Source organism: Rhinatrema bivittatum, chromosome 3 (assembly GCF_901001135.1).
Source record: "Rhinatrema bivittatum chromosome 3, aRhiBiv1.1, whole genome shotgun sequence".
NCBI classification, from domain to species: domain Eukaryota; kingdom Metazoa; phylum Chordata; class Amphibia; order Gymnophiona; family Rhinatrematidae; genus Rhinatrema; species Rhinatrema bivittatum.
This window is the reverse complement of record NC_042617.1, coordinates 583,833,456-583,859,098: the sequence shown is the minus strand read 5'-3', so window position 1 is coordinate 583,859,098 and position 25,643 is coordinate 583,833,456. Positions and strand designations below refer to the sequence as shown.

General features: G+C 47.7%; 1 protein-coding gene across 3 annotated transcripts in view; it reads left to right on the top strand.

Annotated features, from left to right (window-relative positions):
• SYTL3 (synaptotagmin like 3) overlaps positions 1-25,643 on the top strand; it is a 174,487-nt gene that overhangs the window by 8,911 nt on the left and 139,933 nt on the right. For all 3 annotated transcript variants that reach the window (XM_029596641.1, XM_029596640.1, XM_029596639.1), the window contains exon 2: positions 1,359-1,896. In XM_029596641.1, the coding sequence (XP_029452501.1) occupies positions 1,787-1,896 (110 nt within the window). In that variant the 5' untranslated portion in view covers positions 1,359-1,786. The remainder of the gene's footprint in view (positions 1-1,358; positions 1,897-25,643) is intronic.

Below are 25,643 nucleotides of genomic sequence, written 5' to 3'. Positions count from 1 at the left end.
CGCACCCTCATCCCTAGATCCCAGCCCACGCCTCCGTTTCCGCAGGCACTTTTCCCTGCGGAGGGATAAGGCCCCCCCGCTGGCACCACCACTCTGTGGGGAGATGGTTTCGCCCCTCAGAACTGCTCCTCAATCGTCCTCCCCCCCCCCCCACCCCCGTTTTATTCACATCTGCCTAACACATCTGCGCCGCACTGACCTCACGGCAGAGGCAGGGTCTGGTTGAGACCTCTGAGGCACACTAAGGGCACTCAGACCAGCCGAAGCCACTGCTGCAGTCCCTGTAAGGAGCAGAAATGCTTTTTAAGGCGGCAAAATTGTGCAACCCCGTCACCTAAGTTAAGGAGGAGCGGCACAGCAGTGCCCTGATTTAGTTATAGTTGTGGAAGTGGGAGTTGGGCCCATAAAAGCAACTTTCGAAATCCTCAAGCAACTAGGCCTCACTTCAGGAAAGAAATGGATGGCTCGTTCTTTTCCCTTCGTAAAGTGTCAGCCTCTTTTCCCCTCGCGCACGCAGAAGTAAATTTATTTACAGACTAGAGCCGGCCTGATCAGTCATGGGGTGAGTTTTGCACAAGATTCCCCACATCAGGCAGTGGGGCCTTGCCAGAAGAAAGGGGATTTTTAATGATATTTACCATAACTGACAACTGAATTATCTGTAGGAAAAAAAACCCCCATGCTTCGTCAGTGCTGGTACAGGGGTTCATTTCTACCCCTTGTAGTATAGCTTGCGTTTCACGTGAACATCCCCTCACATAAATCACAATGGTGCGCTGCGGAGACTCTGCCCATTGTCCGGCGCCGTAAATCGAAACTCTCTTGCTTTTCTCCTTCATTTTTCTTGAAACTACAGTCGGCCGATAGCGGCGTGACATTGTGCAAAAACCCTTTTATCTCTGCCCGCCAGCCAGGCGATAGACATGATTCACGAGGCAGCACGGTTTGCTATCAAGGATGATTAAATAATGCATGGAAAGTGACTGGCTCAGGTTCTCCCTTCTTTTGGTAAAGCTTGGTAACATTTTTTTTTTTTAAAGTTTGTTAAGACCTGACAGCGACCCTTTTCTCAAAATGTTTCCCCCCCCCCCCCCCCCCCCAAGTCCCCGGCAGTGTTAATCATCTTTAACTTTCACTTTTCTTTTTATGTTTATCAGCGCACGGCAAAGAGTGTTCGGTCCAAGTCATTAAGACATCAGGTGGGCGCTGATGGAATCTGTGATTACTTGGCTTACTTGGCCATGGACCCTCAGCCCTCTATTATTCAATAACGCCAGTGAATGCAGCATGACAACACTGGTGGAGCTAAGCCAGCCCGAGATGAGAGCAAGAAATAATCTCTCCTTCTTTTCTTCTAGGTCCCGAAGTAGGAAAAGGAGGTGACACTTTCATCACAAAATTCCAGAAGGGAGAAGTCAAAAAAAGACCCCAACTCTTTTTCTTCATCCGTTTTTTGTTTTTTTTTCTCTTCTTTTCGCATTTCAACTTATAATCACTAAAAGAAAGCCACCTGGGACGCTTTCTTCTCCGGCTCACGAAGCAGAATCTACAGCAAAGGAGCTTGGAGTCCCGTTTGCCGGAAAGCCTGCGGAATTGCCCCGGAGTGCAGTGCTCAGATGACGGGGAGGCGGCGGTAGGAGACCCCTGGCCTGCGAGGAGATTTACCTTCTTGCTCCCGCGCCCACCATGCTCACGGCGCGGTAGAAACTGCAGCAGAAAGGCCGATAAAGTCCGCTGTAACACCTGGGGCCGCGCAAGGAGCTGGGATGCATTTCAAGCCGAGGAGATGACCCAAGAATTCAGTTTAGGCTTCCTGAAGGAACTGGAAAAGGAGAAGGTTTTGGAGGTTCTGTACCGTGATGAAGTGGTACAAAAGAGAGAAGATGACAGAATAAGGTAATTTGTCTCTCTTGTTGTTGTTTGCCCTCTTTCATACGCCTCTCTCTATTTTTTATCATCTTCCTACACATGCATTGACTTTTCTTGACGTGGAGAGCTGGCAGGTGGCTACTTTTTTTGAAGCAGATTCTTGTTTTGCTGTTTGGATGTTGTGAAGATGTTAAATGAGCAGTTTTGCTGCATTCAAATTGCAAAAAAACTGCAGCTGCAAACTAATTAGCATTTCAGGGTAATATATACTGTTTAATGAAGGATAGTGAGTCTATAAGTAAAATGAATGTGTCACTGGAGCTGAAGGACATATCAGAAAAGTACATGAAGGTGTTAGCAGCAACTATAAATTCTCAATTTACAGATTAAAAAAAAAAAAAAAAAAAATCAAACAGCCGTTCCGCTGTTTCATGCATAGGTGCCAGATCCATGGGTGCTGCGGTGGCTTAGGCAGCTCCTCAGTATCAAACAGCTGCTTCTTCTCTTCAGTTTTCTCCTTTCCTGTCAGCGATCGCATATCTGGGAAAGGGAAGAGGCGAGGTGGGATGCAGGTCGGACAGTACCTGTGGCTCCATGGGTAACTCTCGTGAAACTGTAGCCAGTGACTGCAGGTTTTGCTGTTTAACTTCCATTTAGAAACAGAGAAACACAACGGCAGAAAAAGACCACACGGCCACAATTGCTCAGCTCTACAATCCCTAGCACTTCCTAAGAGATCTCTTGTGCTTGTCCTGTGCTCTCCTACACTATCCTCGTCTCTTCCAACCTGTTCCATGCATCCACCACCCTTTCTGGAAAGATTACGCCTCATTCACCCATGACTCTGTCCCAGAATCTCCTTTCTATTGCAAGAGACCTGCTTCCTGTACATTGATACCTCAGAGGTATTTAGCTGTCTCTGTCAGATCTCCCCTTTCCTCTCTAGGGTGTACATGTTTAGATCTTTAAGTCATCCTCTGCAGCACTAGCATGAAGACCACTGACCAGTCTAGTGGTCATTGCAAGAGACCTGCTTCCTGTACATTGATACCTCAGAGGTATTTAGCTGTCTCTGTCAGATCTCCCCTTTCCTCTCTAGGGTGTACATGTTTAGATCTTTAACTCATCCTCTGCAGCACTAGCATGAAGACCACTGACCAGTCTAGTGGTCATTGCAAGAGACCTGCTTCCTGTACATTGATACCTCAGAGGTATTTAGCTGTCTCTGTCATATCTCCCCTTTCCTCTCTAGGGTGTACATGTTTAGATCTTTAACTCATCCTCTGCAGCACTAGCATGAAGACCACTGACCATTCTAGTGGTCATTGCAAGAGACCTGCTTCCTGTACATTGATACCTCAGAGGTATTTAGCTGTCTCTGTCATATCTCCCCTTTCCTCTCTAGGGTGTACATGTTTAGATCTTTAAGTCATCCTCTGCAGCACTAGCATGAAGACCACTGACCATTCTAGTGGTCATTGCAAGAGACCTGCTGTCTCTGTCTCTGTCATATCTCCCCTTTCCTCTCTAGGGTGTACATGTTTAGATCTTTAAGTCATCCTCTGCAGCACTAGCATGAAGACCACTGACCATTCTAGTGGTCATTGCAAGAGACCTGCTGTCTCTGTCTCTGTCATATCTCCCCTTTTCTCTAGGGTGTACATGTTTAGATCTTTAAGTCATCCTCTGCAGCACTAGCATGAAGACCACTGACCATTCTAGTGGTCATTGCAAGAGACCTGCTGTCTCTGTCTCTGTCATATCTCCCCTTTTCTCTAGGGTGTACATGTTTAGATCTTTAAGTCATCCTCTGCAGCACTAGCATGAAGACCACTGACCATTCTAGTGGTCATTGCAAGAGACCTGCTTCCTGTACATTGATACCTCAGAGGTATTTAGCTGTCTCTGTCATATCTCCCCTTTCCTCTCTAGGGTGTACATGTTTAGATCTTTAACTCATCCTCTGCAGCACTAGCATGAAGACCACTGACCATTCTAGTGGTCATTGCAAGAGACCTGCTTCCTCTACATTGATACCTCAGAGGTATTTAGCTGTCTCTGTCAGATCTCCCCTTTCCTCTCTAGGGTGTACATGTTTAGATCTTTAACTCATCCTCTGCAGCACTAGCATGAAGACCACTGACCATTCTAGTGGTCATTGCAAGAGACCTGCTTCCTCTACATTGATACCTCAGAGGTATTTAGCTGTCTCTGTCATATCTCCCCTTTCCTCTCTAGGGTGTACATGTTTAGATCTTTAACTCATCCTCTGCAGCACTAGCATGAAGACCACTGACCATTCTAGTGGTCATTGCAAGAGACCTGCTTCCTGTACATTGATACCTCAGAGGTATTTAGCTGTCTCTGTCATATCTCCCCTTTCCTCTCTAGGGTGTACATGTTTAGATCTTTAAGTCATCCTCTGCAGCACTAGCATGAAGACCACTGACCATTCTAGTGGTCATTGCAAGAGACCTGCTGTCTCTGTCTCTGTCATATCTCCCCTTTCCTCTCTAGGGTGTACATGTTTAGATCTTTAAGTCATCCTCTGCAGCACTAGCATGAAGACCACTGACCATTCTAGTGGTCATTGCAAGAGACCTGCTGTCTCTGTCTCTGTCATATCTCCCCTTTCCTCTCTAGGGTGTACATGTTTAGATCTTTAAGTCATCCTCTGCAGCACTAGCATGAAGACCACTGACCATTCTAGTGGTCATTGCAAGAGACCTGCTGTCTCTGTCTCTGTCATATCTCCCCTTTTCTCTAGGGTGTACATGTTTAGATCTTTAAGTCATCCTCTGCAGCACTAGCATGAAGACCACTGACCATTCTAGTGGTCATTGCAAGAGACCTGCTTCCTGTACATTGATACCTCAGAGGTATTTAGCTGTCTCTGTCATATCTCCCCTTTCCTCTCTAGGGTGTACATGTTTAGATCTTTAACTCATCCTCTGCAGCACTAGCATGAAGACCACTGACCATTCTAGTGGTCATTGCAAGAGACCTGCTTCCTCTACATTGATACCTCAGAGGTATTTAGCTGTCTCTGTCAGATCTCCCCTTTCCTCTCTAGGGTGTACATGTTTAGATCTTTAACTCATCCTCTGCAGCACTAGCATGAAGACCACTGACCATTCTAGTGGTCATTGCAAGAGACCTGCTTCCTGTACATTGATACCTCAGAGGTATTTAGCTGTCTCTGTCATATCTCCCCTTTCCTCTCTAGGGTGTACATGTTTAGATCTTTAAGTCATCCTCTGCAGCACTAGCATGAAGACCACTGACCATTCTAGTGGTCATTGCAAGAGACCTGCTGTCTCTGTCTCTGTCATATCTCCCCTTTCCTCTCTAGGGTTGTACATGTTTAGATCTTTAAGTCATCCTCTGCAGCACTAGCATGAAGACCACTGACCATTCTAGTGGTCATTGCAAGAGACCTGCTGTCTCTGTCTCTGTCATATCTCCCCTTTTCTCTAGGGTGTACATGTTTAGATCTTTAAGTCATCCTCTGCAGCACTAGCATGAAGACCACTGACCATTCTAGTGGTCATTGCAAGAGACCTGCTTCCTGTACATTGATACCTCAGAGGTATTTAGCTGTCTCTGTCATATCTCCCCTTTCCTCTCTAGGGTGTACATGTTTAGATCTTTAAGTCATCCTCTGCAGCACTAGCATGAAGACCACTGACCATTCTAGTGGTCATTGCAAGAGACCTGCTTCCTCTACATTGATACCTCAGAGGTATTTAGCTGTCTCTGTCATATCTCCCCTTTCCTCTCTAGGGTGTACATGTTTAGAGCTTTAACTCATCCTCTGCAGCACTAGCATGAAGACCACTGACCAGTCTAGTGGTCATTGCAAGAGACCTGCTTCCTGTACATTGATACCTCAGAGGTATTTAGCTGTCTCTGTCATATCTCCCCTTTCCTCTCTAGGGTGTACATGTTTAGATCTTTAACTCATCCTCTGTAGCACTAGCATGAAGACCACTGACCAGTCTAGTGGTCATTGCAAGAGACCTGCTTCCTGTACATTGATACCTCAGAGGTATTTAGCTGTCTCTGTCATATCTCCCCTTTCCTCTCTAGGGTGTACATGTTTAGATCTTTAAGTCATCCTCTGCAGCACTAGCATGACCACTGACCATTCTAGTGGTCATTGCAAGAGACCTGCTTCCTGTACATTGATACCTCAGAGGTATTTAGCTGTCTCTGTCAGATCTCCCCTTTCCTCTCTAGGGTGCACATGTTTAGATCTTTAAGTCATCCTCTGCAGCACTAGCATGAAGACCACTGACCAGTCTAGTGGTCGCACTCTAGACCGACTCCATCTGGTGCATAAACTTTCAAGGTGCACTCTAGACCGACTCCATCTGGTGCATAAACTTTCAAGGTGCGGTCTCCAGAACTGTATGCGGTGTTCCAAAAGAGGGGTTCACCAGGGGCTTGTATGGGACAATATCACCTCTTTTCCTGTTGGCCATTCCTCTCCTTCTGCTGAACAGGTTCTAACTTCAGCTGAGCTATGGACCTGGCACTTTTTTCATATAATCAGGAGCACTCCCCCCCCCCCAAAAAAAAAAAGTTTAAATGAAAGTTAAACAACAAAATCATTATCATCCCCTCCTTGCTTTTTACAAGTTTAAACGTATCCAAAACAGTTGATGTGTTTGCTTTCAGAAATGATACCCAGTATATAGGAAGGACAATTTTCAAATGAGCTGCATGGGTAAACCCATGCTTGGGACTGTTGCTGGGATAAGCAACGTTTTGGGCAGTCATGGGGGAAGGGGAAGATGTTGGGGGGGTGTCCTCTTCTGATGGTGCGGGCCCTGTGGCAACACCTCTTCTCTCTCCTCCATCCCCACCAGCTCCCCCCCCCCCCCCCGCGTCTCTCTCCTTCCTGCCCCAGACCAGCACAGCTGACGAGCGAACCGCGTGGCTGCAGGAGGGAGAGGAGAGCTGCCAGCGGCAGAGGGGGCGCTCTTCTTCTCTTTCTCCACCGCGTGCCTCGCACAGGTTTATCCATGTAAAACAGACCTGGGATCACCGCCCGCCTCAGCGGTGGGCACTGATAAAAAGCGTGCATGCTGATTCACAAGGAAATAAAAAAGGAAGCAGGGCTACTCTGGGGGCAGGCAGTGCGCAGGGCGGTTTCCTTTTGAAATCACCAAGCGATAGTTTCCGAACCAATAACCTTGCAACTGACGTGGAGGAAGTGGAGGAGAAAAGAGAAGGGCGAGGAGGTAGAAAAAGGAGAGAGAGAGGGGGGAGAGGAAGAACAGAAAATGTGAAGGGAGAGAGAAATAGAGAGAGAGGAGAAAGAGAGACCGGGAGAAGGGGAGACATTAGGAGTGGGAAAGAGAAATAAAGGAAAATGGTACACAAAAAGAGGTCAGGGTTCAAAGGGGTTGGAGTCAGCCAGGCAAACCCCGATCTTTGAAAATTCCCTCTCGCTTACTAAATTTTGTCTGGACAAATTGTTACCTGTACAAAATGTACTCGTGTGAAAAAAAGTCGACACTGGGTGCTTTCCCGGGATGTGGTTTCACTTTATCAACGCTGCCTGGATGAAGTTATGCAAGTGATTCTGCTCAGATAAATAGCTGTCCTGAAGTTACCCGGGTACCTGCAGATATATTCAGCAACACTTGGAGACAGAAAAGAGCCCCTGGATATTCAGGTAACGTTACCCGGGTACCTGCAGATATATTCAGCAGCACTTGGAGACAGAAAAGAGCCCCTGGATATTCAGGTAAAGTTACCCGGGTAACTGCAGATATATTCAGCAGCACTTGGAGACAGAAAGAGCCCCTGGATATTCAGGTAACGTTACCCGGGTAACTGCAGATATATTCAGCAGCACTTGGAGACAGAAAAGAGCCGCTGGATATTCAGGTAACGTTACCCGGGTAACTGCAGATATATTCAGCAGCACTTGGAGACAGAAAAGAGCCCCTGGATATTCAGGTAACGTTACCCGGGTACCTGCAGATATATTCAGCAGCACTTGGAGACAGAAAAGAGCCCCTGGATATTCAGGTAACGTTACACGGGTAACTGCAGATATATTCAGCAGCACTTGGAGACAGAAAAGAGCCGCTGGATATTCAGGTAACGTTACCCGGGTACCTGCAGATATATTCAGCAGCACTTGGAGACAGAAAAGAGCCCCTGAATATTCAGGTAACGTTACCCGGGTAACTGCAGATATATTCAGCAGCACTTGGAGACAGAAAAGAGCCCCTGGATATTCAGGTAACGTTACCCGGGTAACTGCAGATATATTCAGCAGCACTTGGAGACAGAAAAGAGCCCCTGGATATTCAGGTAACGTTACCCGGGTACCTGCAGATATATTCAGCAGCACTTAGAGACAGAAAAGAGCCCCTGGATATTCAGGTAACGTTACCCGGGTAACTGCAGATATATTCAGCAGCACTTAGAGACAGAAAAGAGCCCCTGGATATTCAGGTAACGTTACCCGGGTACCTGCAGATATATTCAGCAGCACTTGGAGACAGAAAAGCGGCGAAAAGAAAGAAAAACAACCGCGAATCGCGCCAAGGCCCGCCCACAACAAGAAGCCAGCCAACCAGCTACAGCCCGGCTGGGCTTTAATTCCACACCCTGTTAGGGAGGTGGACCGGAGACAAGCCTCTCGCGAGGCCTCCGAGGCAACACAAATTTAAAGAAAAAAAAATAAAAAAACCCAGCGGCGCCAATGCGGACGGAAGCAGGAAACAGGAACGGGTAAGCCCTCCCCGGAAGCCCTGACGCCTTCCCAGAGCCCTTTAAAGGGCTGAAACCGCTCGAGGCGTCGCGCGCCTAAGGAGCGCGACAAAGGGGCCTGCCCCTTTGTGTGCCCCTTCGTGTGAACCGGAGCACAAACTGAAACCACCTACACCAAAAGACTCTGCCACACACCCCGGCTTATAACCGACGCACGTTACATCAACAGCAACTAAGCTTACTTCCAGCGATCCCATTTTCCAGGGCTCACACCCATACCTGCCTCCTCAACACTTACCCAGACCCGCAAGCTTGCAAATAACATCACCAGCAATCATCCAGCCTCACAAACAATCAATTAACATCGACAGCATTCATCCAGCCTCACCAGCATTCATCCAGCTTCACCAGCATTCATCCAGCCTCACCAGCAATCATCCAGCATTACCAGCAATCATCCAGCCTCACCAGCAATTCATCCAGCATCACCAGCTATCAATTAACATCACCAGCAATCATCCAGCCTCACCAGCAATTCACCCAGCATCACCAGCTATCAATTAACATCACCAGCAATCATCCAGCCTCACAAACAATCAATTAACATCGACAGCATTCATCTAGCCTCACCAGCAATCATCCAACCTAGACACCATTCACCCAGCGTCTCCAATACCTATTGCACCATTTTCAACATTACACCACTGTTCCCAACCAATTGAGCCACAATAATGCACCTCTGCACCATACCTAAAATCTGGCACAAAATCAGAAAGCACACAAAACCAGCAATTCATCACATCACACGACAACAAAGACTATTACCTATAATGATCTCACCGATAACACAATTCCTAGGACTCTCTTTATATACCTTAATACTATTCAACGCTCAGTCGCTCTCCAAAAAAATGGACATCCTCAGTGACTACCTCATAGAAGCCAACCCAGTTATCTGTGCAATTACAGAGACATGGCTAAAACACACAGATACTGTACTCATAAATCTACTGCCCATACAATCTTACGACTTATTCTCCGTCCCAAGACCCAAAAAAAGAGGTGGAGGTCTCTTTCTTGCAACAAAAAAAGGTCTTAATATTACCTTACAACTTACCAATTCCTCCAACAAACTAGAATTCTCCCTCTTTAAATCTATACAAATCCAAATAGCTTTAGTCTACGCACCACCAGGAACCTTAGAATTGGATCCCTCTCTACTGATAGAACTTATAGCCAAACACATAAACGCCGACAAACCTGCTATAATCCTCGGAGACTTTAATTTACATGTAGATGCTTCTCCACAATCCATCAACTGCCAAACAGTTCTTTCCTCTCTCAAACATTTGGGCTTTACTCAAATTATCAACAGTTCTACCCACAAGGCAGGCCATACTCTGGACCTCATCTTTATTAACGAACCCTTTAACATTCATACTAACCCAACTTGCTCACCAGTACCATGGTCAGACCACAAAGTTATCCACACCACCCTCAAGATCAACAACCTACCACCTCAAACCACTAACAAAACCACCATCCACTTCAGAAAACCATGCTCTCCAGACATACTCAGTGAAAAGATGTCGGATGCATTAAAGCAACTTGATCTCACAGACGCAACAACTGCAACTACCTCTTGGATCAATATTAACAATAAAATTGCAGATCAAATCTGCCCAACTACAACCAAAACCATACAACCCACACTAGACAATAGGAAACCTTGGTTTACACCTGAACTTAAATCCCTTAAACAATCTCTTAGAAAAAAAGAACAAAGCTGGAGAAAAAACCCAACCACTTCAACACATGCCATCTACAAATCCATCCTCAACAACTATAGGAATACAATCCTTAGAACAAAGAAAGAATTCTACGGAAAAAAAATACACCACTTTATATTCGATTCAAAAGCTCTTTTCTCCTACGTCTCCTCTTTAACCAAACCATCTCCTCCTACTATCCCAGACCACCAAGCTCTCAACAAAGCAAACGAACTAGCCAGCTACTTCAAAACAAAAATCACCAACCTTACTCAATCAATCACATCCAACAGCCTTACCCTAACACACCATCTCACATCCTTGCCGCAACAAACCACAAACCTGGATTCATTCGAGCTCACTTCTTCACTGGAGATTGAAAACACACTCAAAAAATTCAAACCTTCCTCCCACCCATCTGACCCAATACCAACAAATCTCCTCATCGCCATACCAAACACCATCTCAAAACCAATTGCAGAAATTATCAACACATCCCTTTCTCAAGGTTTAGTTCCTAACCAGTTAAAATTGGCAATACTAAAACCATTACTAAAGAAACCAAACACTTGCCCATCAGACCCAGCTAATTTTAGACCCATCGCAAACTTACCACTTATCGCCAAACTGATGGAAAGAATTGTCAACAAGCAACTGTCAGATTATCTGGAAGATCATAACATTCTATCCCCAGCCCAATATGGATTCCGAAAACGCCTAAACACCGAATCGCTCTTACTATCTCTCACTGACACAATCCTCGTTAATCTGGAGAATAAACAATCTTACCTGCTCATTCTTTTGGATCTTTCCGCTGCATTTGATACGGTAAAACACTCTACTCTAATAGACCAACTAGCCAACATAGGGATCAAAGGCACAGCCCTTAGATGGTTCCATTCCTTCTTAAGCAACAGATACTACAAAGTAAGGATAAACAACAAAGAATCGCACTCAATCCTGACAGAGCAAGGAGTCCCACAAGGATCATCACTTTCACCCACCCTCTTCAATATCTACCTCCTCCCTCTCTGCCATCTACTCTCAAACCTTAAGCTTACCCATTACCTCTATGCAGACGACATACAAATCCTCCTTCCGATCACAGAATCCCTTCAAAAAACCATCACGTACTGGAACGAATGCCTACAGCCCATCAAAAACCTACTCTCAAGCCTTAACTTAGTATTAAATGCTAATAAAACTGAAATGCTCATTGTCTCCCAGGATCCACGCACAATCTCTTCCAGCCTTTCTCTACCTAACACAAACAACTCGTTCTCATCTGATGTCAGAGACCTTGGAGCATGGCTAGATAATCATCTAAACCTAAAAAAGTTCGTAAACAATACTACAAAGGACTGCTTTTACAAACTGCAAGTCCTTAAAAAACTTAAACCCCTCCTTCACTTCTCCGACTTCAGGCTAGTACTGCAATCCATCATTCTTTCCAAGCTCGACTACTGCAACTCCCTGCTACTAGGTATTCCCGCCAACACTATCAAGCCATTACAGATGGTTCAGAATTCAGCGGCTAGAATTCTAACTAGCACTAACAAAAAAGACCATATCACCCCAATCCTTCGGAGCTTACATTGGCTCCCCATTAAACAAAGGATACTGTATAAGGTACTCACTATCATCCACAAAGCGACAAACAATCTAGCCCCCATCACATTAAGCTCTCAACTCCAACCGCACACTTCCTCCAGACCAATCAGAAGCGCATACAGAGGAACACTGCATGCTCCGCAAATAAAATCATCATTGAGCAAACGTGCGCTATCTTCAGCAGGCCCACACCTATGGAACACGCTTCTCCCAGATCTTAGACTAGAACCCAGTTATCAAGAATTCAAAAAAAGACTGAAAACTTTTCTCTTCCAACAAGCTTTCCCAGACGCTTAATCTTACTATGACTGACAGACTCCCATCCCTTAACTATGGACACTGTATAAAGTACTACTTTTAAGAATCTGCAACTGGACAATTATCTTTGAGCTCAAAAATTCACTTTATTTCATATATATATTAGGCATTGCTTATATTTATATTTATTGCTACGTTAAATAGTTATACTTCTTATATATAATATTATATTTCTTTATTTATTACCAGTTAAAATATTATCACTTTATTTAGCTCTATGTTAAATTGTCAACCAGTTATACTGTTCCATATGTTATACGGTTCCATGTAAAGCTCCGCTATCTGTTGAGCAGTTCTTCGTTTTATGTAAACCGGAGTGATTTGTAGTCCCTACTAGAACTTCGGTATATAAAAATTAAAAATAAATAAATAAATAAATATTCAGGTAATGTTACCCGGGTAACTGCAGATATATTCAGCAGCACTTGGAGACAGAAAAGAGCCCCTGGATATTCAGGTAACGTTACCCGGGTAACTGCAGATATATTCAGCAGCACTTGGAGACAGAAAAGAGCCCCTGGATATTCAGGTAACGTTACCCGGGTAACTGCAGATATATTCAGCAGCACTTGGAGACAGAAAAGAGCCCCTGGATATTCAGGTAACGTTACCCGGGTAACTGCAGATATATTCAGCAGCACTTGGAGACAGAAAAGAGCCCCTGGATATTCAGGTAACGTTACCCGGGTAACTGCAGATATATTCAGCAGCACTTGGAGACAGAAAAGAGCCGCTGGATATTCAGGTAACGTTACTTGGGTATCTCAGCTGCTCAGCAGGCTTTTAATATTGGTCTGAAAGTGTTTATTTCGTCATTTACAATTACAATTTGCCATACGGTATTCACTAGGGATGTACTTTTCTTTGATTTCTTTCTTTTTGATTAGTGTGCACTAATTTTTTTTAGTGCATGCTAAATCAAATTAGTGCGCACTAAATAAAAATGTGGCCTGAGTGCTCTAAAAAAGTGAATGCACGCTAAAATGAAAGAATAAGATAAATAAAGCAAAAATGTTTTGACTGCACTCCCCTAGTGTTCACTGACTGTGACACAAAATTCTTTGAGTGTAGGGGGCCCTTTCGGACCCCACTATCCAGTCTGTCCGAAGCTGAGGCAAGAAAGGATGGTTTGCAGGCGCTTCCTGTGAGGTTGCCTGGATTGCTCGTGCTGTGGCCTTTTGATTTGGGATATCAGAGGGGTCTGGCATTTTCTCCCTTTTTAGGCCCCACAGCCTGTTTCAGGGGGGGAAGAGGCATATTTCTGACCAGTATCCCCTTGGTCTGTCAGGGAGTGTCCTTGGGAGTGGAACGGAAGAAGAGGTTTTGTTGTTTTTTTGAGAGGGGAGAGTCAGATGTTTGTGAAGAGTCTTTGTTTTTGCTTGGAGCCTGGTCCTGCTTCAGCACAATTTCCCCCCTGCCTGGAGGAGGTCAGGATAAGGGGATTTCCTGCCTGCAATACAAGGAGGGACAGCATTGCCTTGCCAGAGAAGAAGACAGGAGCATTTTTGGAGAAGAGTTTTGTTCCAGTTTTGTTGGGAGGAATTTTTGCCACCAGTTCTTGCCCGTGAAAAGGAGAAAAGATTTTTGGTGTTTGCAATTTTTGGGACTTTCTAGCTCAGAGGTCCAGAGTAACATCAGAGGAAGAGATAAGCAATCGCAGTCCCTACTAGGAGCCAACTCTTTCCCGCTAGGAGTGTTGGGTTTCTGCCTAGCGCCTACCGCCTGCAGGGATACTAGAACTGAAACCAGAAGTACACCAGGAGTTTGTAAAAGAGAAGATCAGTTGGAGAGTTTGTTGCTAATTGGATTGAAGATATTTTTGGCTGCAGTACATGTTTTGTTGGAACAGACCACTAGCGTGTCCAGTGCAAGGGCCGGTGCAAGGGGATTAGGCGCCCTACCTTGCTCCTGCCCCCCCCCCCCCCCGGTCATGCCACTACCCCCGGCCTTGCCGCCCCCTCCCGATTGTGCTACCCGTGGTTTCGGCCCTGACTCCTACTTCATTTGCGTTCGCGCCTGCCGAATGTGTGCTTCTCTAGGCCACAAGCAGGTTGGGCGCTGCTCGTTTCGCACCGAATCTCTGTCCCTCTTTGCCGCCACTCGCAGTCCCACATGGCTGATCCAGTCTTCTGCACCCGTTAATGGTCGGCAACCTAGGTGCAGGCTTAGGTGGTTATTTTCCAAGCCGCGTTATGGGCTTTTTTGCATGTGAAAAACGCCTTTAACGCATGCGAAAAGCACCATAACGCATGGTGCGATGCTAGTTTGGGGCGGGATTTCTGGCCATGTGGCCTGGCTTTGCAAATTGCAAAGCCATACATCTCACTCTGAATGACAAAGTGGCCCCTAACCCCTACTCTAATACCTAAACCTCACCTCGAGTAACAAGGTGGGCCTCCTATAGAGGTATAAATACCTAACTACTATGAGGGCCTTATAGCTTGGCTCTCTCTCTCTCTCTCTCTCTCTCTCTCTCTCTCTCTCTCTCTCTCTCTCTCTCTCTCTCTCTCTCTCTCTCTCTCTCTCTCTCTCTCTCTCTCTCTCACACACACGGGAAAATTTTACAGGCCGAGTCAGGAAAGGCAGGCCAGGGTCGGGAGGGACACCTGGGCCTGTAGAAGATCCAGGAGGAAGGCTTTTGGCTGCCCCCTTCCTTCCTGCTAGAGGCAAGAGAACTGCTTGCTTCAAAGAGGGCCCCGTGCATCAGGGATGCAGGGAGAGTACTAAAGGGACTGTGTAAGATCAAGGAGGTCCTGAAGAGCTGCCGATCGTGTGTAAAGGAAATAACATCCCTGGGGACGCCCATCCGGTGATCCCCACCCCGGGGAGAGAGAGAGGGGATTTACTCTCTGTGTCATAGACATCCTAAGGACCCTGCCCAGGGATCTGCGAGCTCCACGTTACCTTAATCCAAGAGGAGTGGGTGCCCCCTCTTGCCCTGATATAAGCCAGTCCTGCACAGATTGACCAGGATTGTGCCAGTTTTCAGCAGTAAAGATGTAACTGGACACTGACACAGTGACTCCTTTGGCTTTCTGGCACAGCTCACAGCATTTCCCTAGCCCGGGGGATTCCGGTCACCCCGCACTGGGAACCGAGTCGCACTGGGAACCGAGAGTCGCACTGGGAACCGAGAGTCGCACTGGGAACCGAGAGGACTCCTTTCATCCCCAAGTCTATCGAAACTGTACCCCGGGAAGGAAGGGAAGTGGAGAGCCAGCCTGGCTTCCTTCCCCATAGAACATTCTTCCTTCCCCATAGAACATTCTTCCTTCCCCATAGAACCTATACATCCTTTTATGGCCACGCTGGAGGGGATGGGGGTTAACATCAATAAACAAAAGGCAAGAAACCAATAAGTAGAAAATGGATTCCGGTTGAATTTCCCATCTTGCTGGACCATTTACTCCTCCACGTTTCCTTAACTCTTTGGCCCTAGAACTTATATTTGGGTTCTAGTCAGGTTCATAATTTGGATATTTCTTTCTGCTTAGATAGGTTGATTTTTCCAATACCAAAAGTGTATCAGATGACCTGCAACTATCCTTTCCTTGTTGGTTTCAGGGGTTTTCAGAAGTTGGAAGGGTGCATCTTTCCACGATTAGTGCGAGTGTAATCAAAGGAATGACTTTGCACAGCGAGTAGCAGTAGACTCACCAATAACATTACCAGGAAATTGCAAGAGAGTTCAGTACCAAAGGCCAGACTGTAGTACAGGGGTCGGGAACCTTTTTGGCTGAGAGCCATGAACGCCACTTATTTTAAAATGTAATTCCCTGAGAGCCATACAATATGTTAAAAACTAAATACAAGTAAAGGTGTGCATTTTATGTAAGACCAACCCTTTTAAAGTACAATAAGTCTCTGAATTCTTTTTAATAAGGTTGTTATGCTGTTGCTAACCAATGATGAATAAAGTACTTCTTACCATTAATGTGACTTCTGGTGCTGCATGGTTTTGTTGATGGCTCTGTAGTCTGCTTTACTTCCTGACCTCACAACGACCCGTGTACGTTATGCATTTCGGTCCATTTCCTTCCCACTCATTCTCCTTCCCACACCCTCCCCTCATTCTCCCTCCCACCTCTATTCTCCCCACTCTAGTTTCCTTCCCACTCCCTCTCACCTCCCCCCTCTAGTCTCCCTCCCACTCCCACTCCCTCTCACCTCCCCCCTTCCCCTCACTCTCTCCTCCCTCCCCCCTCCCCTCAGTCACTCCCCCCTCCCCGCAGTCACTCTCTCCTCCCTCCCCCCTCAGTCACTCTCTCCTCCTTCCCCCCTCAGTCACTCTCTCCTCCCTCCCCCTCCCCTCAGTCATTCCCCCTCTCTCAATCCCCTCCCCTTTCAGCTCATCCACAACACCTTCCCTCGGATGGCGCAGAAGGAAGATCTCGGGGGGGGGGAGTCTCTCCCTCGTGCGCACCGCCGCTGCCGCTACTGCTTCTCGCTGCCGCCCCTCACCGCCGCTACTGCTCCTCCCAGCGCCATTTTTTTTTTCAGGCACGCTCTGCTCTGACCGACGTGCTCGCCCGCGCATGCGCGGAAGAGCTGCTCTCTACTGCGCATTTGTGGGCCGTCGGTCAGAGCCCATTTATAAGGTAGATTTGTCTGCGAGCCAGATGCAGCCATCAAAAGAGCCACATCTGGCTGGCGAGCCATAGGTTCCCCACCCCTGCTGTAGTAGAAGGATCTTTGGTGAGCGATTTAGATCATACGTAGGCAGGTATTTAAAGCACTGGGGGATAGCAGATGGAAGCAGATTGATTTAGGCCCTCACTCTCAAAGCACAAATGAAAGATTGTGGAGAAAAAACAAGTTAGGAGGCCAAGGGTGAGCAAGCTTGGGGGCTTGAACGATCAAAGAAGAAAACAGAAATGATTATGCTGGTGGCACTGCAAGCTCACGAAGGAGGGGGCTTTGCCATGCGTCTCTTTCAGTGGGGCCATGGAGCGGAGCTGCTTCTGCTGTGGTGGGCCTGGGGGGGGGGGGGAGGGGGGGGGGAGCTGCCTCTGCTGTGGTGGGCCTGGGGGGGGGAGGGGGAGGGAGCTGCTTCTGCTGTGGTGGGCCCTGGGGGGGGGAGGGAGCTGCCTCTGCTGTGGTGGGCCTGGGGGGGGAGGGGGAGGGAGCTGCTTCTGCTGTGATGGGCCTGGGGGGGGGAGAGGGGGGAGGGAGCTGCTTCTGCTGTGGTGGCCTGGGGGGGGGGGGGAGGGAGCTGCCTCTGCTGTGGTGGGCCTGGGGGGGGGAGGGAGGGAGCTGCCTCTGCTGTGGTGGGCCTGGGGGGGGGGGGAGGGAGCTGCCTCTGCTGTGATGGGGCCTGGGGGGGGAGAGGGGGGAGGGAGCTGCTTCTGCTGTGATGGGCCTGGGGGGGGGAGAGGGGGGAGGGAGCTGCTTCTGCTGTGGTGGGCCTGGGGGGGGGGGAGGGAGCTGCCTCTGCTGTGGTGGGCCTGGGGGGGGAGGGGGAGGGAGCTGCTTCTGCTGTGGTGGGCCTGGGGGGGGGGGGAGGGAGCTGCCTCTGCTGTGGTGGGCCTGGGGGGGGGGGGAGGGAGCTGCTTCTGCTGTGGTGGGCCTGGGGGGGGGAGGGAGCTGCCTCTGCTGTGGTGGGCCTGGGGGGGGGAGGGGGAGGGAGCTGCTTCTGCTGTGGTGGGCCTGGGGGGGGGGGAGGGAGCCTGCCTCTGCTGTGGTGGGCATGGGGGGGGGGAGGGAGCTGCTTCTGCTTGTGGTGGGGCTGGGGGGGGGGGGGGAGGGAGCTGCCTCTGCTGTGGTGGGCCTGGGGGGGGGGGGGAGGAGGAGGGAGCTGCCTCTGCTGTGGTGGGCCTGGGGGGGGGGGGGGGAGCTGCTTACTCTGTAGCAGAACTGGGGCACAGGAACTGCCACCGCGCGCTCCACAAGCTGGGAAGAGCCTGCTACCCTCAGGCGTCAGCCTGCTGCTGCCAGGTCCCTGGTCCAGGGAAAGAGATCCCAGCTGTTGCCCTCCAGGGGAAAACAAGGGGTGAGGTAGGGGAGGAGAATGGGCAAAGAGAACAGAGAGAATGAGGAGGTGGAGGGCAGAGGGGAAGGGAGAATAAAGGCAAAAGTGTAAAAAAGTTAAATAAGCAAAATCAAAACACGAGAAAATGAAAAAGATGAGCAAACTAAGAAAAATAGGAAAAATCAGTGAAAATGGTAAAAAAAAGCAAAAAGAACATTGATCAAGGTGAAATGGAGTTTTTCTCATCTTCTAAAACATTTTTTTCCAGCCCTTACCATTGTGGTGTGTGGTCTTTGTGTCCGAGTGTAGTGTGCTGTGTCTTTCTCTGTGTGTGTCTGGTGTGCTTTGGTCTGTGTGTTTATTCTGTATCTCTGTATGTGATGTGGTCTGTCTGTCCATGTCTCTCTGTGTCTGGGTGTGCTGTGTCTTTCTCTGTGTGTGTCTGGTGTGCTTTGGTCTGTGTGTTTATTCTGTATCTCTGTATGTGATGTGGTCTGTCTCTCCATGTCTCTCTGTGTCTGGGTGTGCTGTGTCTTTCTCTGTGTTTGTCTGGTGTGCTTTGGCCTGTGTGTTTAATCTATATCTCTGTATGTGATGTGGTCTGTCTCTCCATGTCTCTCTGTGTCTGGGTGTGCTGTGTCTTTCTCTGTGTGTGTCTGGTGTGCTTTGGCCTGTGTGTTTAATCTGTATCTCTGTATGTGATGTGGTCTGTCTCTCCATGTCTCTCTGTGTCTGGGTGTGCTGTGTCTTTCTCTGTGTGTGTCTGGTGTGCTTTGGCCTGTGTGTTTAATCTGTATCTCTGTATGTGATGCGGGCTGTCTGTCCATATCTCTCTGTGTCTGGGTGTGCTGTGTCTTTCTCTGTGTTTGTCTGGTGTCCTTTGGTCTGTGTGTTTAATCTGTATCTCTGTATGTGATGTGGTCTGTCTGTCCATGTCTCTCTGTGTCTGGGTGTGCTGTGTCTTTCTCTGTGTTTGTCTGGTGTGCTTTGGTCTGTGTGTTTAATCTGTATCTCTGTATGTGATGTGGTCTGTCTGTCCATGTCTCTCTGTGTCTGGGTGTGCTGTGTCTTTCTCTGTGTTTGTCTGGTGTGCTTTGGTCTGTGTGTTTAATCTGTATCTCTGTATGTGATGTGGTCTGTCTGTCCATGTCTCTCTGTGTCTGGGTGTGCTGTGTCTTCCTGTGTGTGTCTGGTGTGCTTTGGCCTGTGTGTTTAATCTGTGTCTCTGTATGTGATGTGGTCTGTCTGTCCATGTCTCTCTGTGTCTGGGTGTACTGTGTCTTTCTCTGTGTTTGTCTGGTGTGCTTTGGTCTGTGTGTTTAATCTGTATCTCTGTATGTGATGTCGTCTGTCTGTCCATGTCTCTCTGTGTCTGGGTGTGCTGTGTCTTCCTGTGTGTGTCTGGTGTGCTTTGGCCTGTGTGTTTAATCTGTGTCTCTGTATGTGATGTGGTCTGTCTGTCCATGTCTCTCTGTGTCTGGGTGTGCTGTGTCTTTCTCTGTGTTTGTCTGGTGTGCTTTGGTCTGTGTGTTTAATCTGTATCTCTGTATGTGATGTCGTCTGTCTGTCCATGTCTCTCTGTGTCTGGGTGTGCTGTGTCTTCCTGTGTTTGTCTGGTGTGCTTTGGTCTGTGTGTTTATTCTGTATCTCTGTATGTGATGTGGTCTGTCTGTCCATGTCTCTCTGTGTCTGGGTGTGCTGTGTCTTTCTCTGTGTGTGTCTGGTGTGCTTTGGTCTGTGTGTTTAATCTGTATCTCTGTATGTGATGTGGTCTGTCTGTCCATGTCTCTCTGTGTCTGGGTGTGCTGTGTCTTTCTCTGTGTGTGTCTGGTGTGCTTTGGTCTGTGTGTTTAATCTGTGTCTCTGTATGTGATGTGGTCTGTCTGTCCATGTCTCTCTGTGTCTGGGTGTGCTGTGTCTTTCTCTGTGTTTGTCTGGTGTGCTTTGGTCTGTGTGTTTAATCTGTATCTCTGTATGTGATGTGGTCTGTCTGTCCATGTCTCTCTGTGTCTGGGTGTGCTGTGTCTTCCTGTGTGTGTCTGGTGTGCTTTGGCCTGTGTGTTTAATCTGTATCTCTGTATGTGATGTGGTCTGTCTCTCCATGTCTCTCTGTGTCTGGGTGTGCTGTGTCTTTCTCTGTGTTTGTCTGGTGTGCTTTGGTCTGTGTGTTTAATCTGTATCTCTGTATGTGATGTGGTCTGTCTGTCCATGTCTCTGTGTCTGGGTGTGCTGTGTCTTCCTGTGTGTGTCTGGTGTGCTTTGGTCTGTGTGTTTAATCTGTGTCTCTGTATGTGATGTGGTCTGTCTCTCCATGTCTCTCTGTGTCTGGGTGTGCTGTGTCTTTCTCTGTGTGTGTCTGGTGTGCTTTGGCCTGTGTGTTTAATCTGTATCTCTGTATGTGATGTGGTCTGTCTCTCCATGTCTCTCTGTGTCTGGGTGTGCTGTGTCTTTCTCTGTGTGTGTCTGGTGTGCTTTGGCCTGTGTGTTTAATCTGTATCTCTGTATGTGATGTGGTCTGTCTCTCCATGTCTCTCTGTGTCTGGGTGTGCTGTGTCTTTCTCTGTGTTTGTCTGGTGTGCTTTGGCCTGTGTGTTTAATCTGTATCTCTGTATGTGATGTGGTCTGTCTGTCCATGTCTCTCTGTGTCTGGGTGTGCTGTGTCTTTCTCTGTGTGTGTCTGGTGTGCTTTGGTCTGTGTGTTTATTCTGTATCTCTGTATGTGATGTGGTCTGTCTGTCCATGTCTCTCTGTGTCTGGGTGTGCTGTGTCTTTCTCTGTGTTTGTCTGGTGTGCTTTGGCCTGTGTGTTTAATCTGTATCTCTGTATGTGATGTGGTCTGTCTCTCCATGTCTCTCTGTGTCTGGGTGTGCTGTGTCTTTCTCTGTGTGTGTCTGGTGTGCTTTGGCCTGTGTGTTTAATCTGTATCTCTGTATGTGATGTGGTCTGTCTGTCCATGTCTCTCTGTGTCTGGGTGTGCTGTGTCTTTCTCTGTGTGTGTCTGGTGTGCTTTGGTCTGTGTGTTTATTCTGTATCTCTGTATGTGATGTGGTCTGTCCATGTCTCTCTGTGTCTGGGTGTGCTGTGTCTTCCTGTGTTTGTCTGGTTGTGTAATTATGCTTTTCTCTCTGTCTATCTGGGGTGCTGTATCTAGGTGTGGTATATCTGTGTCTGTGCCTGTCTGGGTGTTGGGCTTCTGTCTTTCCGAGGGGTGTGTCTAACAGGTGTCTGTGTCTGGGTTTGGAGAGCCTTTCTCTCTCTGTATCTGTCTGGGTATAGAATAAGTAACCATGGCCTGGATTTATCAAAATGCACTAAATATCGCATCAATAACGCATGCGATAGAAAAATGGGCGTGTCTATGGTAATGAAGGCATTACCGCTTCACACAGGTAAGTATCTCACTTTGCGGTATTTTTCGCAATTGGCGAAGACACTTCGCGTATTGCGAGGACACTTCGCTATCCGCAAAGTTACTTCGCTATCTGCGAAAACGTCATCATGTTTTGTGAAAACGTCATCGCGTTTAGCGATAATGTGTCCAGTATAAAAGCACACTTCCTGCACCTTCCCTTTGAGGGTGTGTTAGTGGTTGGAGGTGTAGGAGAGGAGCGGAGGTTATTGGAGAGGAAGGAGCTAGCTGTTGATCGACTATTGAGTGAGTTGTGCTGTCTCTTTGTTTCCCTTTGTGTCCCTGAACCTATTGTCTTGTGTCATATTTGTTGGAGTGCTATCTTGTTAGTCTTGTTTGTCTATTTGTGTGGATGAGTGGTGGAGTGGAGGAGTGGCGGAAGAGTGGTAGAGGAATGGTAGAGGAGTGGTGGAGTGGAGGAGTGGAGGAGGAGTAGAGTGGAGTAGTAGTGAAGGAGCGGAGGAGTGGATTGGAGGAGTGGAGGAGTGGTGGTGGAGTGGAGGAGTGGTGGTGGAGTGGAGGAGCGGAGGAGTGGTGGTGGATTGGAGGAGCAGAGGAGTGGTGGTGGAGTGGAGGAGCGGAGAAGTGGTGGTGGAGTGGAGGAGTGGTGGTGGATTGGAAGAGAGGAGACGTGGTGGAGTGGAGGAGCGGAGGAGTGGTGGGAGAGCGGAGGGAATGGAGCGTGAAAGGAGTGGAAAGAGAGGCGGGAAGAGGAGTGAGGATAGTAGAGGGCAGAGGAGTGAAAGGGAGCGGGAGGAGGAGAGGATTGGCAGGAGAATGAGAACTAGGAGTAGAAGTAGGGCCAGGGCTAGCAGCAGGGACAGGCAGGAGGGAAGGGATAGGAGGGTGGGGGAGGGGGAAGGGGTTAGTCAGGAAAGAGTGGTGGGAGGAGGCCAAGAGGTTAGAGAGACAGGAGAGAGGGGAAGGGATAGGTGGAGTTTCAAGGAGGGTAATGTAAAAAGTTTAACAAGTCCAATACAAGGGTATGTCACTACATACTCCATTGTACACATGCTGTTCTAATAGTTTTTAGGCCTTCAGTGTAGCGCTGGCATAATACCGTTAAGGGTAATTAGTGCACACTCAGCCCAAGCCTGATCAGCAGGCCTGAAGATTTTTCCTGTACTATATGAAGCATTATGGCACTGGCCATCTGCAAAGGCCCTTGCTTTCAGAGTGTGTACAGTAGGTGTAAGGGAAGCCTTAGTGAAACTTACTTAAGACACCCACAAGGGAGGTGTTCCTGATACACAGTGGCACACCGCTCTGCTACTTGCCACCTCAGCAGATGCTGTTCCACACAGTACTGATGCAGTCCGGCTGTGCACTTGTGGGAATGCAGTTTAGACTGTGCGAGAACACTCACTCCAAGCACAGCTACCGTGAACACAATGGTGGTATCATGCATTCTCTACAATACACAGATATGTTAACGGGGAGCCCCAGGCGCGATGAAAAGGTATATTTAGGTCAATGGTTGCATGACACCCAAAAGAGTAGGTATAATCATATGACCCATACAGAGCTTCTTCGGGTAGGGGGACATGTGTCCGGGATCATGAAATATTACATAAAGTGAGTGAAAGCTTTTGCAGAATCCCGGTGTGTGGCGTGTTATTGAAAGGCCATCCAGACACACAGAAAGGCAAGGAGGCGCCTTTCTATGTACATGCAGTGTGTGAAGCTGCATGCCGGGAATACGGCAGTGATAACTATTGTTAGTACAAGGTGTAAATATTCATAATGTCCTGTGGTTCTCCAGGCAGCACAACATGCGCACAGGCATGTGCCTTGCAAATCAGTATAGAAGCTGACAGCATAAATACTAAACGGTCAGTGAAAGGTGGCTTGGCCAAGGTGCACATAAACAGCACCTGAGGTGACTTCGTACAAGCACTTGCGGCCCACCCCTGGCTGTGGTGCTCAATATACCAGATAGTAGCAAACAAATATTATTAAGCTATGGCCACTGCCACACCTCTACACCTGCAAGAACAGCACATTCACCTGGTGCATTCATAAGTTATTGAAATAGATATATTGGGTCACTGTCAGAGGGCCATGAGCTACAGACAGCTTCTACTACGTCAAAGCACAAAAATGATAATAAATTGAAATAAACCCCGAACATGATTACATCCTATTCTCTTCTGTTACATACACGCAAAGGCAGAAAGGCCAAAAGTCGCAGGCCCCGCACACAAGTGGACGAGTGAGCCTGGTGCCTTCTGAACAACATAACCTACGTATCACGCTCATGAATGTGAGCAGTACCCAGTACAGGTTGCTGTCCCTTTACAGAGACATTGTCCAACCGTACTCTGTTAATGGCAAGCGTTACCAGAGTCCCGTCGGTCACAGCCATTGTTTACCTAACGTTCATAAGGGCCACAGAATGTACAGGGTAGCTTGGCACAATGCCAACATGTTGTGGACATCAGCAAGCATGATATACACCTGACTCCAAGCAAATGAGAATGGAGTGCATCTGAGAAGGCTTGCTGAGTCTTTCAGGTTCACTTGACCATAGTTAGGGTGGGGAGAAAGCCATATAGGCCAACCTGCATGGACTGGGTAGGACCACAGGACAGGTAAGGAATCCTAAAAATGGCAAAAGGGTACAGCAGAATCAATGATCAGCTTTGCTGCTGTTCACAGACCTTCACACACATGTGGAAGAGATGGAGGTACACATGGTGAAAGCCTGCACGTGTTTAGCAATAAGTAGCCAGCAGTACAATATGGTTTGCATGCGAGACTATGTGCTTTGCAGGGCCTCTCACATATGACACGCACAGTCGGTTTCAGTATGTTTGCAATTCCTGTAATGGTTATAATGAAGGAACAAACTGAAGTGCTGATTGGAACAGCTGAATATTATGTGACACAGTGTCATGGCCTTTACTTAACAAAAGGCACACATAAGGATATTAGGGTTAGTCATCATGTGACAGACAACTGAAAGGATGGTTAACCCTTGGTCTGCATGATGTTAACATCTCTTAATGTGAATTGAGGCAGCAATATGACTGGTGGGTCACGTGACTAATGCAGAGTGGGATGGCCATTAATTCATAGCCTTATGTTCCTTCTTAGTCCAGCAAGTGGAGAATCACATATTAATATGAGGGGAAACCTGTCATACCAGCATGATATCGACACAGCCAACAGCCTGACCTTGGGACCGTCTACTCAGTAAACCTTGCATTGTGAAAGGCCAATGGCAGGTTCAAGGGAGCTATGCACACTGTTAATCCTGACAGTCATAGCACCATGACCTTCTGCCTGCTTGAAAGGAAAGGTGACAGAGCTCAACTTTGTGATGTGTGCTCTATTGTGGGCCCCCCTGGTGCAGACCTCCAAACTTCAGGAAGCACTGTCAGCTCAAGGTTATTCATATCCACTGCTACCTGCTAACAGGTAATGTGAGGAAGGCCAGGTTTGACATTTTACTGAGAAGGTCCTTGTAAATACACACAGACACACAACAAATGTACAAGAAGCACTGTGCATGGTCGTGAAGCCTGTTCTCCATTTCAGCTGTTAGAACCGTGTGTCATGCACATTTCCATAAGAGTGAGGGGTCCACCCTGAGGGCTGGCAGCCCTCATGGTTCTCGGTAGGTGACAGACTGTGTTAAGAGACGTGCCTCTTTTTCTGTGACATGCTGGCAGAAGCGAAGGTGGATACACCATGTCAAAAACATTTACATTTCCTATTTCAGGAATCATTTATACATTGTTAAAAACATTTACTTGGCAGCACAGCTTTTATTCCAACAAAAGTGCAGAGGTGCATACTCCAGAAATTAATTAACATAGGCCTGATACTTAGGCGTACACATAAAAAAATAATTAGCGTTATGAGTGGAAGCGCTGCTCATTATCTTCAGCCAGACCTACCAATGCTGGTACATTCCATAGGCCAGGCCCATCAGGCAAAGTGTGAAACTATAAGGTTCTGGCGA